We start from the raw sequence: 18156 nt of genomic DNA, 5'->3' as shown, positions 1-18156 counted from the left end.
GTGTGATGCCCGTGGTGGGTGCTCGGCTAGTTGCAGGCGTTATTGTCATGCCCAGAGACAGGGCTTCCTGGGGTGCTGAACCCAGGCCAAGAACTGAGTCCTTTGCCTTGCTGCTGGCCCGACAGGTGGCCACCACCAAGTGGAGAAGGGGAGGCAGCATGGCAGCTGGAGACTGAACAGCAGTCAGGCTTTCCCAGCCTCCCAGGGAGCTCGGGCATTTGGCTCCGCTGGAGTCGGCCCCCTGGCTTTCCCAGGGCCTCGCCGAGATAGGATGGTCGTGTCACCAGGCTGGCAGAGGCACCAATTAAAATGCACACACACCCGGCACGCTGGGTTCCAGCCTCGTAAGCGACACTTGAAGCTTTTCACTTCCTCCCCGCTCCGAGTCTTTGTAGGGGATCCTGTCTGTTGCCTCGGGCCCCCCTGCCATGAGATGACATGCAGAGAAGCTGCTACTTTGGAATGGCAGCAGTGGCAGCTGGGCGCGGGCTGGAGCCATGGCTCCGTTGCTCTTTCCCCATCCCCTTAGCGGGGCTCTGTGTTCACATTTACTCCAGGAGCGCTTCGTGAGGCAGAACAGTCAGCTTCTCAGCTTCTGAGTCAGGGAGGGAGCTGGGGAGGTGGGGCTCTGATGGCTCCTGGCCCAGTGTCCTGCCCGGGGCTGCCTCACAGATCACAGAATGGTGGACCTGGAAGGAAACCCAGATGAAGCACCAAGGGATCACCCCCTGCCCCCGCAACCTCAAACCCCCCAGGCCCCTGGAGGAAAGTTGGTCCTCAGACCGCCCCATGCCACCTATGGGAAGCCCGCTGGACTCCCTTTCCTGGGTGACTTCTCTGATTGTTTCCTGACTCTCCCTTCTCTCCCTCTCAGTCCAAGCCGCGCAAGGTCGTTCACAATAAAAACAGCGGCTCACAGGTATTGAACCCCTATCAACTGCCGGGCAGCGTCTGAAAGCACTTTGTGCTGTCTCTGTCACTGGGTCCTCCGAGCAGAGCTGTGCTGTTGGTTCAGCATCTGTCTCTGACAGCAGAGGAAACAGACACCCTGAGAGGCTGAAACTTACCCAGGGCCACGTAGCTGGGAAGTGTTGGCTGCAGCTCTGGAAACCCGCGCTCTTCTGATCGGGGAAACTCAGGTTCTGGGTGCCGAGAGATTCAGAGCTGGCTGGGGGCACTTGTCCCTGCCTCTTGGTGCTTCACAGAAAGAAAGACCAGATTTCATTCAGCTTTGCAATCAAGCCAGATTGGGCATTTTTCTGTCTTTCTGTGTCTGTCTTCCTGCGTTGGCAGGCGAATTCTTAACCACTGGACTGCCAGGGAAGCCCTCACATCTTTTTTTTAAGGCAAGATTTAGGGGCTTTGTTTTTCCCTAGAAGAATCAGTTATGTTTGGGGAGTCTCCCAGGTGAACGTATGGTGGCTCAGCCTGCATTTGGAACAACTCATGCAAGTATCTCCCTTGAGTGCTCCATGGGCACCACCCCTGCATCCTGGCTCAAGATGAATCCAGAAGCTGCAAATCAGGGCATCCATTATACCACCTCAAAGTAGAAGTCTTCCCCAGAGCCAGTCTTGTTTCTCTCTTGTTGGAGGCAGCAACACTGTAAACCTATTACAGTTTAAAAAAAATATTTTTATTTATTCATTTGATTGTGCCAGGTCTCAGTTGCTGTATGTGGGATCTAGTTCCCTGACCAGGGACCAAACCCAGGCCCCCTGTATTGGGAGCGTGGAGTCTTAGCCGCTGGATCAACAGGGAAGTCCTAAGCCCTATTACAGTTGGTTGCAGTTGGTGACTGTGTGTGCAGTAATGTTCACATAGATGGTGGCTCCTAAGAGCCCTTGCGAAGTAAGAGTATCCCCGTTTTTCAGATGTATAATTGGAGGGGTGGGGCGGGAAGTGACCCACAGGGGCAGATAGTGGGGCAGTGGGCCTCATTCATCGTCAGTGTTGCTCGGCTGCTGCATGCCCAGTGCATGTCCACACAGGCAGGCCCGCACTGCCCTCTTGTCTGTCTCGGGTTACAGACCTGCTGTTTCTGTTTTCAGGCCTTGCCCAGAGGGAATGTTTCTCCCTCCAAGCTCTTAGTTCAGTCGCTTAGTCATGTCCAGCTCTTTGCGACCCCATGGACTGCAGCATGCCAGGCTTCCCTGTCCATCACCAACTCCCAGAGCTTGCTCAAACTCATGTCTATTGAGTCGGTGATGCCATCCAACCATCTCATCCTCTGTTGTCCCCTTCTGCCTTCAATCTTTCCCAGCATCAGGGTCTTTTCCAAGGAGTCAGTTCTTTGCATCAGGTAGCCAAAGTATTGGGAGTTTCAGCTTTAGCATCAGTCCTTCCAATGAATATTCAGGACTGATTTCCTTTAGGATGGACTGGTTTGATCTCCCTGAAGTCCGAGGGACTCTCAAGAGTCTTCTCCAACACCACAGTTCAAAAGCATCAATTCTTTGGCGCTCAGCTTTCTTTCACAGTCCAACTCTCACATCCATATATGACTACTGGAAAAACCATAGCCTTGACTAGACAGACCTTTGTTGACAAAGTAATGTTCTCTGCTTTTTAATATGCTGTCTAGGTTGGTCATAGCTTTTCTTTCAAGGAGCAAGCGTCTTTTAATATCATGGCTGCAGTCACCATGTGCAATGATTTTGGAGCTCCCAAAATAGTCTGTCACTGTTTGCATTGTTTCTTCATCTGTTTGCCATGAAGTGATGGGACCGGATGCCATGATCTGAGTTTTCTGAATGTTGAGTTTTAAGCCAACCTTTTCACTCTCCTCTTTCACTTTCATCACTTGGTAAGAGTTAGGCCCAATTCTTGGATCAAATGAAAATGAAGCGCTTGAAGGCCAAGCCCTCTGATCCACCTTCCCAGCCTCACCCCACCCACCCGGCAGTGGCCCCAGCACCTTCCAGGCCAGGAGAACATCCCCCTCAGTTACAGCTCTGCCTGACTGGCCTCTGTTCCTTCACTCCACCCCCTCGGTAATCAGAACAAACAAGCAAAAGTCTTAACTGTGGGGCTGCTCAAACCATCTCATTTATTTGTTTACTTTTTGGCCTAACCACACATCATGCAAGATCTTAGTTACCTGACCAGGGATTGAACCCCTGCCCCCGGCATTGGGAGCATGGAGTATTAACCCCTGGACTGCCAGGTAAGTTCCACTGTCATCTCATTTGTTTAACAATCACACAATCTCGCTTTTTTAAATTTTACTTCAACCACTTTCACTACCAAAACTTCCCATCGGCTGCTGTCTCTTGCTCCTGATCCATCCCCCTTCAGCTTTCTCCAGCTGAAGATCTGGTCCTCTGTTTCCATGGAGCCTTCCCTAACCCTCCCTAACCGATTTCTGCACCTTTGAATCCTCTGAATAGCTTCGCGGAGGCCCACTCCCTCCCCAGCACCTGCACGTGATAGATTTGATTAATGTCTCGTGCACTGAATCAGTTTGCTTTGTGCCATGATGGATTCCTAAAGCTTAAGAGAAAAGGAAATTTTGGTGAAGTAGATGATTTAAAATATGAGCAGAAGGGTTGAGTTTGGCAAAGCATCCTTTCATAGTATGATTAATACCCCTTGGTTCATCTAGTATCGAGCTGGGTTTTGTAAACCATGTTCCTTTTTTTTTTTTTAACTTATTTGGCTGCTCCGTATCTCAGTTGCAGCATGTGAGGTCTAGTTCCCTGACCAGGGATCGAACCCAGGCCCCCTGTATTAGGAGTCTTAGCCACTGGACCACCAGGGAAGTCCCCAACCATGTTCCTTTTAATCAGGGTTTAACCTGTTGGTGGATTTCTTTCTCCTGTCTCCATGATGCCCGTTTGGGTGGGCTGGTTGGACAAGACAGGAAGGTGTAAGTAGGTGCTGTTGTTTTGGGTCCTGATGTGTTGTGCCTCTTTTGGGAGCACATGTTTTTGCAAAAGCACAGACCACATCTTTCCTGCACACACCCAGACACCTAATAAACAGACACATGTGAAGTAAGGGATCTGGGAGTGAGTCATGAGGTTCTCCAAACACCCAAGAGACTCTGTTTGTTACATCTTAACCAGCCTGTGGAAACCACTGGGTTGACCAGAAGACTCATCCCCACATGATCAGGTCAGAAATAGCTCAGGTGGACCCTGCCCTCTGCTTCTCCTAGGAGCAACCAGCCTAGGGTATGTCTTTGGTCTCTGCTTTTGAAATTCTCAAGGACCCTCACATGGCCCACAATTTCTATATCAGCCCAGGTCCCACCTTCCCCCACCTCTGAACTCAGCCACTACCACTCCACCACTCGTAGACTGCCTTTCCCTCTTGCTAATCTCTCTTTTTGTTAGACTGGGTTTTTATTTATTTATTTTTCCTATCCTTTTAGCTCTTGCTGGAAACCAGCTCAGGGAGAGCTATTGTGCTCAGCACCGGCTAATGGCCTGGAGCCGCTCCAAGCTGCCGGATGCGTTGGCTTTCACTCGTGGGTGGTCGTTGACAAGCGTGATGCCTTCTCTCTGTGACACCCCAGGGTCCCCTCTTGCCAGCTCTGCTGTTTGCACTTGGCTGGCCTGCCTTGATGCGAACGGCAGCTTGTACTGCGCACCCCGGAGCCCGTCTGGTTGCCTCCACGGGTCTCAGACTTTCTCAGTCACAGAGCTTGCTCAGCCTCGAGGCCAGTTGACCTGTTTGCTTTTTCTGCCTATTTCCTTTTGGAGCTCAGACACTGTCCTGGGGTGGCCAGGAGCTCCCCAGTCTGGAGACGGGGAAGGGGTTTGGGAGAATCCTCAGGTGGTTAGAAATGTGTATGCATTGGTGGAGTGATAATGTGGACTGATAATTTAGTGCATTCTAACGTTTCTTCAGAGTCTCTTGGTCTACAGCAAAGGATGGGGTTGAATTTCCAGTGCCCTATCTTAGCAAGTGTGCAGCCTTGAATGAGGAGCTAAGCTTCGGCTTCTTCCTGAGTTTCAGTTTCTTCGTCAGTAAAATGGGGATAAAAACGTCTCCATTCAGGGTTGACATAGGAAATTTCAGGCAACATTCCAGGTACCAACTCAGTAAGTAGAAAAACTCTTAACAGTAAAGTATCAGGGTTTCATTTTCAACAAAGTAGCAATGACGCCCCTCCTTGAGCCTACGAGTAGATAATTTCAGGTCTATCCGAGTCAATGACTTGAGCTCACCCTTCCTTTTATTACATTCCTCTAAGGACTGGTAGCTGGGGTTTGGATTTTCTTAGGGATTCTGTTGTGGCAGATGGGGAACTGGATGTTAACTTCCTCGACCGTCCAGGTGCACTGCAGGGGCAATTTACCTCAAGTAACTCCACCTCCTGCCTGCTCTTTAGGATGGATTTTTGGCCTTTATTGTATTTTTCTTTATTCACGCTGCCCCGTTTTTTTAAAAAAATTATTTATTTATTTACTTGTCTAGCTGGGCCTCGGTTACGGCACACGGGATCTTCCTTGCATCTTGCAGGATCTTTCTTTGAGGCACACGGACTCTCTAATTGTGGTCCATGGGTTCAGTTGTTGCAGCCACAGGCTTAGTTGCTCCTGCAGGATCCTAGTTCACCAACCAGGGATCAAACCCACATCCCCTGCATTGCAAGGTGGAGTCTTAACCACTGGACCACCAGGGAAGTTCCCACGATGCCTCTTTTGAGCTGTGTTCCCCACTCGGTGGAAAGGGAAACTGAAGAAGAGGAAGAGAAGGCTGAGCCCAGGACTTGACCACTGACCACTCAGACTCTGAGGCCCTGCCGGCTTCCCTGGGAGCACGCCAGCCAGCCCAACCCAGGTCCCTGGAGAAGTGGCGTGCCCAGGCCATCAAACTCTGCAGGATGCAGACTTCCTCCCAGCTGTCATTCTGCCAAGGAGCTCTGTGTCTCCCGGCTGACCACTTTGCCCCTTGCTGCTGCTCTTCTGAGCATAGCCTCCTGCTCACAGCAGATCCAGATGCTGGGGTGTGGCCAGTGGTCATGGGATCCAGGTCTAGCCAGTCCCCCAAGTGTTCCTAGGCAGGGGCTAGAGCAGACCTCTGATCAGTACCCCGAGTAGAGAAGGGGTCTCACAGCCAGGCTTGTTCCTCTGAGCACTGCTCATCCACTGACCCCCTGCATAGGCCCAGGGAGCTCCAGCTTGCAGTGGACAATGCCTTTGTCTCCATTTAAAAAAAATTTTTTTCAGTGAGGCTTCCCAGGTAACTCAGTGGTAAAGAATCCACCTGCCAATGCAGGAGATGCAGGTTTGATCCCTGGGTTGGGAAGATCTCCTGGAGAAGAAAATGGCAACCCACTCTGGTATTCTTTCCTGGAAAATTCCATGGACAGAGGAGCCTGGCAGGCTACAGTCCATGGGCTCAGAAAGGGTTGTTGGACATGACTGAGCAACTAAACAGCAACCACAGATTACAATTTCATAGCTGTCTGTCAAAACTTCCTCCAACCTAGTAATTTGTTGAGACCGGTGAAAACAAAAAGTTACAAAAGTAAAAAATTTTTCAGTGGGTAAGCACACACTTTTTTTTAGAATAGAAGCCTCGTTTTATTTTACTTTTATTTATTGTTAATATTTTTTTGGCCACGCCACACAGCTTGTGGGATTTTAGTTCCTTGACCAGGGATCAAACCTGCACCCCTGCATTGGAAGTGCGGAGTTTTAACCTCTGGACTGCCAGGGAAGTATGCCTCGTCTCCATTTGCCCTTGTACTGCTCCCGGCCCCACCGTGTGCATTTCACAATTAGCGTTCCCAGTGCTTCCAAGTGAATGCAGGACAGATGTTCACACAGGTGCTACACTCTTCCTTGAATAAACACAGTGGAGTTTGCATGCTTTTCTGTGTGTGTATGTGTGTGAGTGAGTGTATGTGTGTGTGTGAGAGAGAGAGAAGCATAGGTCTTTGAGATGGATGGAGCCTTTACAGATGTTTTCTCAAAGCATCCCATACACTTTGCACATGGTCAGTCAGTTAGGTGCTCAATAAATGCTTTGTGATGAGTTTTCAGCAGGAGTCAAAGCCTTCTGTTTCATAATAAACCCAGCGGCCCACGCGTAGGTAGTACAGTTGTACTTGGAAGTACAGTTTCAAGTGAAGCCTTGAAATGCACAGATTGAAGGAGATGGAAATCATTTCCAGCCCCACCAAGAGACTATCTGCTGGCATCTGGTAAACCCCTCCCTCTGTCTCTGCCTCAGCAGAGGGTGGTGGTGGGTTGTGTAGCGGTGGCCAGAGGAGGTTTTCTCCACTGGCAGGTGGTGAGGACCATCAGACAATGGAAGTGACCCCAGGGGGCTCCTGGCGAGTTAACTGCTCTGTAAATGTGAGCTCACCATGGCTCCCCTGGAGAAAGGACCCTGCCTTTTTGCCTGTGCAGGATGTAGATGGAGTTACTGTGAAACCAAGACAGCCTGACTGGCCTGCATATCTCCGCTCGTCACAACTGGTCCAGCTGCTCTCTATTAAAACCCAGCGGCTCAAGTCCAGTCTCCTTGTCGTGGCTTACAGCCTGCCTGCTGCTCTGCTTTACAAAGGAGCCAGGCCGCTGGGCTCCAACCCAGCCTGGCCACTTTTTGCTCTGTGACCTTGGGAAAATCACTTAGCCTCTCTGGGCCGTAGTTTCCTCCCTTCTGGAAACTGGAGATCATAATAGTCTCTGATTCATGGGGCTTTTTTATACTTAGGGGAATTAACAAGGGTAAAGCACTGAGTGTGAGCTGTTATTCTTGCCCTCATTTGTACATATCAGCCTTATATCTCTGGTCCTTTAAGCTTCAGAATTACTGAAACCTGTGCAGTTTCCCATGAACGGAAGAGCCTGGTGGGCTACAATCCATGGGATCGCAAGAGAGGACACAGTTTGGCGACTCAGCCACCACCACCACGCTTCCCAAACGTGTCCTGCTATCTGCTTTTCTGTGCTTTATGCATGACTTTCCTGTTTCTGGAAGGTAGCCCTCACCCCATCCCCAGCCCTTTTTGGAACACCTTTTCATCCTTCATCCTTTAAAACCGGCACGGATAAGGCCCCTGAATCTCTCTCTGTCTGCCTCTTCCCTCCAGCCCTCATGGACGGTAGTTGCGGTCACATCATTTTCTAGGCTGCTGTAACAAATGCCTTTAATGCCCCAGAATCATCCCTTCTTTTGCCTCCTGACTGTGAGCTCCTTGAAGACAAAGCCCACGGTTTTACTTTTTCAGATCCAACACCTAATCTAGTGCCTGGTATACAGTAGGTGAGGAATAAATGTCTCTTCACATGAAACCACATTTATCTGCATCTAGGTCAGCCTTTTAAAAACGTTTTCCCCCCTCCCTTTTTCTCTCCCAAATAACCGCATGATTTGTTAAGACCAGAGACTTGCTCTCAAGGTTTCGTTTGCAGCCTCAGTCTGCGAGTGCCCTGTGTGGCCAGTTTGGGGGTGGGCCCTTGGGGCTGCCACTGCTACCCTAAATTACCAAGGGGTGCTTATTTTCCTGGCCCCTGCCAAGAGTCTGCCATTTCTAATCTTCACCCCTCCTGCCTTTTCACCTCCTCTGTTTACAGCCGCTGCTCTCAACTTTCTCACCAGCTCCACGCCCTTCCATGGCAGGCCTTGTGTATCTACAGGGAATCCCCCTGGATTTGGCCACTTAGGCCCCTGTGAGCTGGCCGGAAACAAAGTTGGAGGTGGCACAGAGTGTAATCCTGGCTGCTTCCAAACCAGGGCTTCCTCCTTCTAGAACAGTGCCTGACCGAGTACCGGCCTGGGTGAGCCTTTCATCTTTCCTTTCCTCCTCTGGCTAAAGCCTTTGGCAGGACAAGGTTTGGGCCTGAGGCCAGCGATTCAACTGGGAGGGCCGTGCGCCAGCTCTTGCCTTTCTGGAGGTCGGTCTATTAGCCCGGGGTTCTGCCAAGGTTCACAGCCTTTCCTAACATGCCTGGATGACACAGGTCTACCTCCCACACCATTGTGCAGTCAGTCACCAGCAAAGAAAGCCTGAGCAGAAGGAAATACACACTCTGCTGTCTTTTGGCACGGTGTCTTTTGCCTGATTTTTATCCAGGGGTCCTTTAAAGAGTCTGCACGGAAGCGGGGTGGCAACGGCGTGCCTGGAAAATTCATCAGTGCCACTCGGGTTGATTTTCCTCTCCTCTTTAAGCTTTTTTTTTTTTCCCCATGGAGTGGGGCTCTCAGCGATCACTGGCAGATGGTTGGGCTATGGGTCGTTGTCATTCTGGTGGGCGCCAGTGTTTGGAGGGCTCTGGGCACTTTGTGGGTTTTTGCATTTCTCTCTGAGATGCCGAGAGCACAGTTGGCACAGGTCCCGGTTAATGGATGAAGAAGCTGAGCCTCTGGGGATTAAGATCGTGAACCAGGGGTGGGGAGGGGCACAAATGGGAGAGAACTTGGGGGTTCAGGGTTATGTAATTTTTTTTTTTTTAATTTGGCCCTGCTGGGTCTTAGAGTTGTGCCATGCAGGATACTTAGTTGAGGCATGTGGGATCTAGTTCCCTGACCAGGGGTTGAATCCAGACCCCCCTGCTTTGGGAGCACGGGTCTTAACCCCTGAACCACCAGGGAAGTCTCAGGGCTACGTTCTGTCTTGAAGAGGATGTGCATGGTATATGCGTGCCTGTGTGTGTGTGAGAGAGAGAGAGAAGGGTGGGGGGTGGGCAGAAATGCATGAGGTTATGTACATGTAAGAGAAGGAGAATGAAAGGAACAGGATTGAAAGGAGAGAGGGACCTCAGTGTAAACCTGCAAAAGAACTGGCACCGCCTCACATCCTTTCTGCTCAGAGCTGCCTCCCACGAGGAGCTCATATGCCTTTTATCCAAAGCACCCTCTTGCCCAGGCCCCCAAGGAAGGCCCCAGTGACCTACCCAGCCCTAGCGGACCCTGCGCTTGCTGGATGTTGGGGGTGGGTCACAAAAGCCCTGTGTTCCCGCCCGTCCTTTCCCCATCCACCCTGGTGCTGCTTTATAGCCGGCATATGGAAACTGTTTCTGTTTACCCAGAGCCACCCCGATGCTGCTGCACGCTGTGCTCCAGCGAACGGAAACCTTGGATTCCCCGCAGGGTCGTTTGAGAGGCTGCATGCAAAGCCGCCAGCTGTTTTGCAGGGAGTGTCTGGGCCCTGTTACATCAGCGTGGTGGAAGCGTTACCATCTGTGCAAACAGGTCATCCTGGTTTATCTGCCTGTCCTCTGTGTGGGGAACGCCTCTCCTACTTGGAGGCAGCTTTTGTTGTTGTGGTTGTAGTTACGCTGTTTTGTATTCCACCGCCTGCCAGTTCAGCCGTTTTCTTTCTGTTCCTTATTCTCCACGTTCGGCTCCCCAGGCTGATTGCCAGGATGTAGGGAGGGGAGTTTGGGAGTAGGTGTTGCATAAATGTTTAGTGGCGAAGGTCAGCGGGGCCTGAAAAGGCTGCAGACCAGCTTTACAGGAGAGCTCTTTGCCCAGGACACCCGGAGTACAGAACAAAGTGTTTTTCTCTTCAGGGACTGGGGTGGGGGTGACTTTTCCCAGAGGCACAGAGTGGGAACTTCCAGGTTGCCAAGAGTGTTCAGCTTTCTCTGGCCCTTTTCAAACCTCCCCGGAGCGGAGAAGCTGGTTGGCTTCTAGGAGCCAAGGAGCTAGCCAAGAAGACTGCCGCTCCCACCCTCCTGTGCTGCTGTGTATCTTGTTCCCCCACTTCTTTCCTCCCATTTCCAGCTGCCTCCCAGGAAAGGCGGAAATGCAGAGGCGAGGGCCAGCCATCATCTTCCTGGAGGAGGCAGCGGAGGGCCAGCTCCCTGACAGCCCCATGAGAGGTCATCCCGTCTCCTCCAGCTGGGCCCTTGTGGTATGCCTTGACCTGGCCGTGGGTGAGTGTGGCATCAAAGGTGATACCAGGATCAGAGATTGGACATGTTGATCCTTACGGGGTCTCTAATCACTGGTGTGAGGGCGGGTCCCTGATCGCAGGCCGGGGTGGACCCGGGGCGCTGTATGAGAGCCCTCCAGACGGCCTTGTCCAGTCTCTCCCTGTGCAGGAGATGCCCTGAAAGTTGCATCACCCACTTTTTACGTGGAGACCTGGTGGGGGGGGCAGGGCGTTGTTTCTCCCAGGAAGTGCAGATTCAGCCCAGGTGGATAGGAATAGACCAGGGCTGGGCTCCAGGTCGCCAGGGCAGTGGGTGCTCACAGTCAGCGGGGTCTGAGGCTCCCCAGGTGTGACCTGGAGCAGATTCAGTGGGCGTAATGCAGGGACCTCCACAGCGACACGGGGACAGACCATTCCCTGGGCATCATGCTCAGTAGTGACCAGTCAGGGGACCCTGGGATTCCCGTACAGCCTCACCTTCTGCTTCAGTGGAGTTCACTCCGAGGAAGCCTGCTGGATGCGTGCCCCCCATCTGAACTACAGGCCCACAGTCTGACCTCTGACCTGCCCCCTGCACCAGCCCCCTCCCCTCTTCTCTCTTTTACCCTAGCCATGTTTCCTTTTGGGAGGCCGCCGACCCTCTGAGCATCCCTCATCCTCAACAAGAAAGCACTTAGGGGCTGGAGGGTTTCCATTGCTTCTTTGGCCACTTCTCCAACCTGGAAAGTGGGAGAACGGGGCAGGGAATCTGTAGTTAACCCCCCTTCCCTCCTCCAAAAGAGGTGACTTCCCTGGTGTCCAGTGGCTCTGGACTCCCATTGCAGGAGCCCCGGCTTCCATCCCTGGTCAGGGAACTAGATCCCACACGCCACGAACTAAGAACCCGTGCAGCCAAATAAATATATTAAAAAAAAAAAAAGAATTAGACCCCGCAGTCCCCAAGCTCCTCCTCTTGGCAGCGCAGGGAAAATGCTTCCGGTCTTGGCCGCTGGGCTGCCCACCGCCTCTGAATGAAGACTGCATGTGCAAGGAGTGGGCTAGACCGTGGCTCCTGCCTTCCATGTCACCCTTTACGTGATCCCTAAATGTGGCTCCCCAGCTGCTCCTGCTTGGAACGTGGCGGGGTAGGGGGGGCTCTTGGAAGTCACCTGTGGCTTTCTTGAAACTCCCTGCTGTGGCCCTTGTCACCGAGGGCCTTTCAACCCTGTCCTCGAATCACAGTCAGCAACAGGCACTCAGGCTTTACATCTGGAAAGCCAGCCAAGTTCTGTGTTCTGAGTAAGAGGAAGGTTGACTGATCAAAAGCAATGAACAAAGTCCTCCCCGCTGGAGGGTAGGACTCTCTGTTCTGTCTCTTCAGCTCTTTGAGTCCTGTTTCCCTTTTGGAAGGTTCTGCCTGAATTACTCTTGTGTAAAATCGTCCCTCTTGCACAAATCCTCCTAAGAAGGATTTTTGGAAAGGGCAGAGAGGTCATGTCATACCCCTTCTTACCACCTGAGGGTGCTCCCCACTGTGCTCTGGACGAAGTCTGCACACCACGGTGGGTGTGCTTCTGTCATCTTTGGGGCATCTTTCACTTCATTTCTGTTCAGATATATGTGTGGAGCTTTTGCACATCACGCCTGGCCCTGTTCTGGGCTCTGGGGACACCACAGTGACCAAGACAAAAGCCCCTGAGTTCATGGAGCTGATACTCTAGGCAGGGAAGCAGGCATCAGGCAGGCCCACAAGTTAAGTCTGTGCCCCTCTCCCAGACGGCGATAGAAGCCCAGGAGGAAGCGGGAGGCCATGTGAGGAGGCCGGGGCATGGCGGTGTGCCCGGGGAGGCCGGAGGCAGCCTCTGTAAGATGACCTTCAGGTGGACACCTGGGAGACGTGACCAGGCCAGCCGTTCAAAGATCCGGGGACAGGGCTGAGGGGACAGCAAGTGCAGAGGCCGTTAGCAGAACGTTCCAGGCCTGTCCCAGGAGGACAAGGAGGCCGGCGTGGCCGGCGTGAGGGGTGACTGGGATGAGACCTCAGACCGGGTTTCCTAGGACCTGCTCCCCCCAGAGGAGGACTTCCGAGTTTTCTCAGGAGCTGGAGGCAGTGGCATGTTTGGGGCAGAGGAGCGCTACCACCTGGCTTAGGTTTTTAAAGGATTACTGTTATACTGAGCTAAAAAGTTTACTTAAAACACATGCATACACACATCAAAGGATTTCTCTGACCGGTGTAGAGAAGAGATGGGCAGAGAGGGCCAGGACGGGGAGCCAGACCAGCAATAGGGGTGGTGCCCGGTGGGGTGAGGGGCTGGGAAAGTGCAGACAGTATCTGGGAGGGTCACTCCACATGATGAATGAGGGGGGACGTGAGGGGATGAGCCTCCTGAATCCCTGGGGCCTCTCCTGCCCTGGGGTTCTCTGCCTGTACTGTGCTCAGTCGCGTCTGACTCTTTGTGACCCCCATGGACTGTAGCCCGCCAGGTTCCTCTGCCCATGGGATTTCCCAGGCAGGCGTACTGGAGTGGGTTGCCTTTTCCTCCTCCAGGGGATCTTCCTGACCCAGAGCTTGAACCTGCATCTCTTGCATCTCCTGCATTGGCAGGCGGGTTCTTTACTAGTACCACGTGGGAAGCCAAGGTACAGTCGTTCTGTTCAGCACTTGTAGGTCAAGAAAGACACTCCCAGCTGGCCAAGACCTTCCGCCTGTCCGCCAGTCACTCGTGGCCCTCACCGGCACATCCCAAGGGCTCTGGCCCATGGGAATGATGATCTGTGGAGGCCCAGTCACTTTTCTCTTTGGTTTGTGTCACTCAGGGCTGCACACAGCAGTGGTCACCCTGTGGCAGACCACCATCCACATTACTCTAGTGAGGGCTGAGTGACCAGAGTCTGTGGTGGGGAGACCTCTAGACAGGCGGCCAGGAGGCCCGGGTGCTAGAGCTGGCTCTCTGATGGATCAGCCCTGGTACACAGGTACACTCTCTGCCGTGACCTCCATCTCTAAGAGATGGGCATTCAATTAAATGGTCTCTCCAACCCATTGCAGACCTAAGCATCATCCTTTCTAAGACCCTGGACCTGACACTCATCCTTCTATGATGGACAGCAGAAAGTCCTCCAGAGTCCATGGAGGGAAACCCCATAGTCCATTTGTTCAGTCACAAAGCCGTATCCGACTCTTTGCGACCTGGTGGACTATAGCATTGCAGGCTTCCCTGTCCTCTACTATGTCCTGGAGTTTGCTCAGATTCACGTCCAGTGAGTCTGTGATGCTGTCTCTTCAACCATTTCATCTTTTGCTGCCCCCTTCTCCCCCTGCCTTCAATCTTTCCCAGCATCAGGGTCTTTTCCAGTGAGTCGGCTTCAGCTTCAGCATCTGTCCTTCCAATGAACACTCAGGGTTGATTTCCTTTAGGATGGACTGGTTTGGTCTCTTTGCAGTCCCTGCACTTTGGTTAAGCAGGGGATTCTCAGCATAGACCCTGCTGACCTTCTAAATGTGTGAAGCCTGGGTGAGTTCACAGGTCTCTCTGGGCTTCCTGTATCTCACCTGTAAAATGGACACAGTAATGGATGTTATTATGAGGATGAAATTTACAGTGATACATACATCATGCTGAGAGTAGCCTGGCACACAGAATATGCCCTGGAAGTGTGTTTGTTATTTCAGCAGAAGCCGAATTGATGAGGTCTGGGCTACATAGATTTGTAGGGCTGAGGTTCGTTAGGGTGGGGGTGAGACACGTGTGCTAAGAAAGACCCTTGTCACCCTCTCCTTGCACCACGGCAGCCTTGGTAGAAGGCTTCTGGTAGTCAGCAGGATCCAGGCGGCTGGGGTCTGCACCAGTTGTAGCAGGGCTGGCCCACGGGTAGCTCAATTTGCTTTGATAACCGCCCCCCCGCCTCCTCGCCCCAACACACACACATGAGAGGAAGTGCTGGGAAGGCTCACACTGGGGGATCTCCGAGGCAGGGGCTCACGCAGATGTTTCTGTCTAGCTCAGGCTGGGAAAGTGGCACTAATGTCCCCTGCCATCTGTGCCAGCCATTGCCACCCACCCCGCACCAGCACCACTCTTTACGTAGGACTGCTGTGTCCCAGGCGCCGGCTCCTGCTGTGTGGAGGGCATGGAGGATTCAGCACAGGCACCCGAGATCCCAGCGCCAGCCAGCTGCCTGCCTGTGTTTCTCCTGCTCAGGAGTCACGTTTGGGCTCACGCTTCCCTGATCCATGAAAGCGGGTGGAAGAAGGTGGTTTTGACCTTCCCCAGGCTCCACCTGGGGCTCAGTTCTTTCAGAAATGGGCACAGGGATCAGAGTTAGGAGATCCTGGCGTTGGGAGAGCAAGACCAGAATGAGAAGGGCTGGCTGCAGTCAGATGTGATGGAATAGCTGCCGTATTTTTAATCCTTTCAGCCATGGCTTATCCTCCTTTCTGGGCCTCCAGTTCTTGAGAGGCATGCTTGCATGCGTGCAAAGGCACTTCAGTCTTGTCTGATTCTTGGTGACCCTGTGGACTGTAGCCTGCCAGGCTCCTCTGACCACGGGGTTTCTCCAGGCAAGAGCACTGGAGTGGGTTGCTGTGCCCTCCTCCAGGGGATCTTCCCAACCCAGGGATCGAACGCGCATCTCTTATATCTCCTGCATTGGCAGGCGGGTTTTTTACTGCTAGCGCCACCTGGGAAGCCCCTTGAGAGGCATGCAACCTACCAATTAGGAGCTAACCAGCCTAATTTGGTATCCAAGCCCTGCTTCTCACTGACTGCATGACCTCAGGAAGGTACTTAATTGAAGTGTCTTGGAGGAGAAAGGCAAGAGAACAAAGAACAGGTGGGATAAACATGCTGTAAATTGCAAGATGATATATTTAAGCCTAACCATATTAGTAATTACATTAAATGTAAATAATCTAAATACTCCAATTAAAAGGCAGAGTTTTTCAAACTGGAGGAAAGAAGCAAGACCAAACTATATGCTGCCTATAGGAAACAAAGTTTAAATAAAAAGACACAAAGAGATTAAAAGAATGGATAAAGCTATAATAATCACTAATCCAAGGAAATAATCAAAACTGGAATGGATATTATAATCAGAGACAAACATTTGTATATTTATAGACTGCATTATATATATGCATATATGTGACTCAAAATTTTAAAAAAGAAAATAATGTAATAAACAGGTAAGAGTTGGAGACACTTCAATTAAGTTGTACAAATGGCAACTAAGCATATGGAAAGATGCTCAACCTTATTAGTCTCTGAGGAAATCCAAATTAAAAGCATTGGAATTAAAACAATGCAGTAACATCACAATATTTTAGGATAATTAAGACTTAAAGCGGTTACTTCCCTGGTGGCTCAGAGGTTAAAGCATCTACCTCCAATGCGGAGACCTGGGTTCTATCCCTGGGTAGGGAAGATCCCCTGGAGAAGGAAATGGTAACCCACTCCAGTATTCTTGCCTGGAGAATCCCATGGACGGAGAAGCCCGATAGGCTACAGTCCACGGGGTCACAAAGAGTTGGACACGACTGAGTGACTTCACCTTCACCTTCAAGACTTAAAGCAGTGAGTGTATCAGTTGGTGGTGGGGAAGTGGAAGACCTAGAACTCTCATTTACTGCGAATGGGAGTGTAGAACGGTACAACCACTTTGGAAAACAGTTTGGTAGTTTCGTAAAAAGTTAAATGGGTGATCTAGCTATTTCACCCCTTGGTATTTACCCCCAAGAAATGAACACCTACATCCACCTACACCTACAAGTCCTGTACATGAATGTTCATAACAGCTTCATTTGAAATAGCCAAGCATTGGCAATGGTCTAAGTGTCCATCCATGGGACTTCCCTGGAGGTGCAGTGGCTAAGACTCCTAGCTCCCAATGCAGGGGGCCCAGGTTCCATCCCTGCTTGGGGAACTAGATCCCGCATGGCACAGCTAAAAATCCCAAGTGCCACAACTGAGACCCATTGCAGCAAAATAAATAAACAGTGGGAAAAAAAAAAAAAAAGCTAAGACTTGTTTCTCCATGCCATGGCATATATCAGTGGACATACTTGAGTGCTGTGACAAGCCCAACTCAAAGAGGCTTAGGTATAAAAGGATCTTTGTGGGCTCAGATTTTGGAAATGCTCTGAGGTAAATTTCAGGCATAGCTCGATCCCAGGGGTGTAACTCAGGCAGGTCTTCCCCACTTGGTGGCAGAAGCAGCCTCCAGCAGCAATAGGGAAAGAGCTCCCCAATCCCTCCACACACACACACACACACACACCTTTCTAAACTGGTCCTGGAGAAGTTCTAGGTTCGTTGGCTAGACTTCGGTCAGCACCATTGGCTGAACCAATACCTGTCTGGGGTAAGACAGGGGCAGGCTGGGGCGGGTGTTGAGGGGATCTCATTGCACTGGATCAGCTGCCAGGGGTGGAAGTGGCCAGAGCCGAAGAATAAGGACAAAAAGTAGGGAGCGGACACTCAGACAGACAGGACTGAGTTACCAGAAGGAAAGGGCATGGGTCTCAGCAGGGAAGAGCCACGGATGACCCTGCACCAGGCAACAAATCCAGTTATTTTTATTTTTCTGACAAGGCAGTATATTAACATGCTTCTACAAGTCAAAAGTCATCAAAAAGATCACTCCCTCTGAGCGACTTCCACCCCGTTCTCTCCATCCATTGTGGGTAATCAGTTTCATCAAGTTCTAATTTATTCTTCCTATTTCTTCCGTTAAGATAAGTAGATATCTCTGTGCTTTCTTGTTTTTTTCCCTTATTTACGCAAATGATAGCATTGGCTGTGTGCTTTTTTTATACTTGCTTTCTTAACAGGAGAAAGAAAAATTTAATTGAGGTATGGTTGGTACACAACATTGTATGTTTCAGGTGTATAATATAGTGATTCACAATTTTTAAAGGTTATGCTCCTTTTAATTTATAAAATATTCCTTTGCTGCACAATATGTCCTTGTAGTTTATTTATTTTATCCATAGTCATTTGTACCTCTTAATCCCCTCCCCCATCTTGCCCCTCCCCCTTCCCTCTCCCCATAGAAACCACTAGTTCGTTCTCTGTATCTATGAGTCTGTCTGTGTTGTTGTATTCACTAGTTTGTTTTAGTTTTAAGGTTCCACACATAAGTGATCTCATAACAGTATTTGTCTTTCTGATTTATCTCACTCAGCGTAATACCCTCCAGGTCCATCCATGTCGGAAGAACATTTTTGCTAGACATACTATTCTTGCTGTCGTTAGTATTGGGTTGGCCAAAAAGGTCATTTGGTTTTTGCCAAAATACGTTACCCGAATGGCCTTTTCAGCCAACCTAATACACGG

At 51.0% G+C, this 18156-nt stretch overlaps 1 protein-coding gene across 1 annotated transcript in view; it reads left to right on the top strand.

Annotated features, from left to right (window-relative positions):
- The first annotated feature begins 10583 nt into the window (after window positions 1-10583).
- The window catches only part of TPCN1 (two pore segment channel 1), a 40441-nt gene continuing 32868 nt past the window's right edge, over window positions 10584-18156 (top strand). Inside the window, 1 exon segment of the mRNA XM_070386070.1 lies at window positions 10584-10841. Within this exon segment, the coding sequence (XP_070242171.1) occupies window positions 10712-10841 (130 nt within the window). The 5' untranslated portion in view covers window positions 10584-10711.

The sequence above is a fragment of the Bos mutus genome, chromosome 17, assembly GCF_027580195.1.
Source record: "Bos mutus isolate GX-2022 chromosome 17, NWIPB_WYAK_1.1, whole genome shotgun sequence".
Lineage (NCBI taxonomy): Eukaryota > Metazoa > Chordata > Mammalia > Artiodactyla > Bovidae > Bos > Bos mutus.
This window is presented reverse-complemented; position numbering and strand designations above follow the sequence as displayed.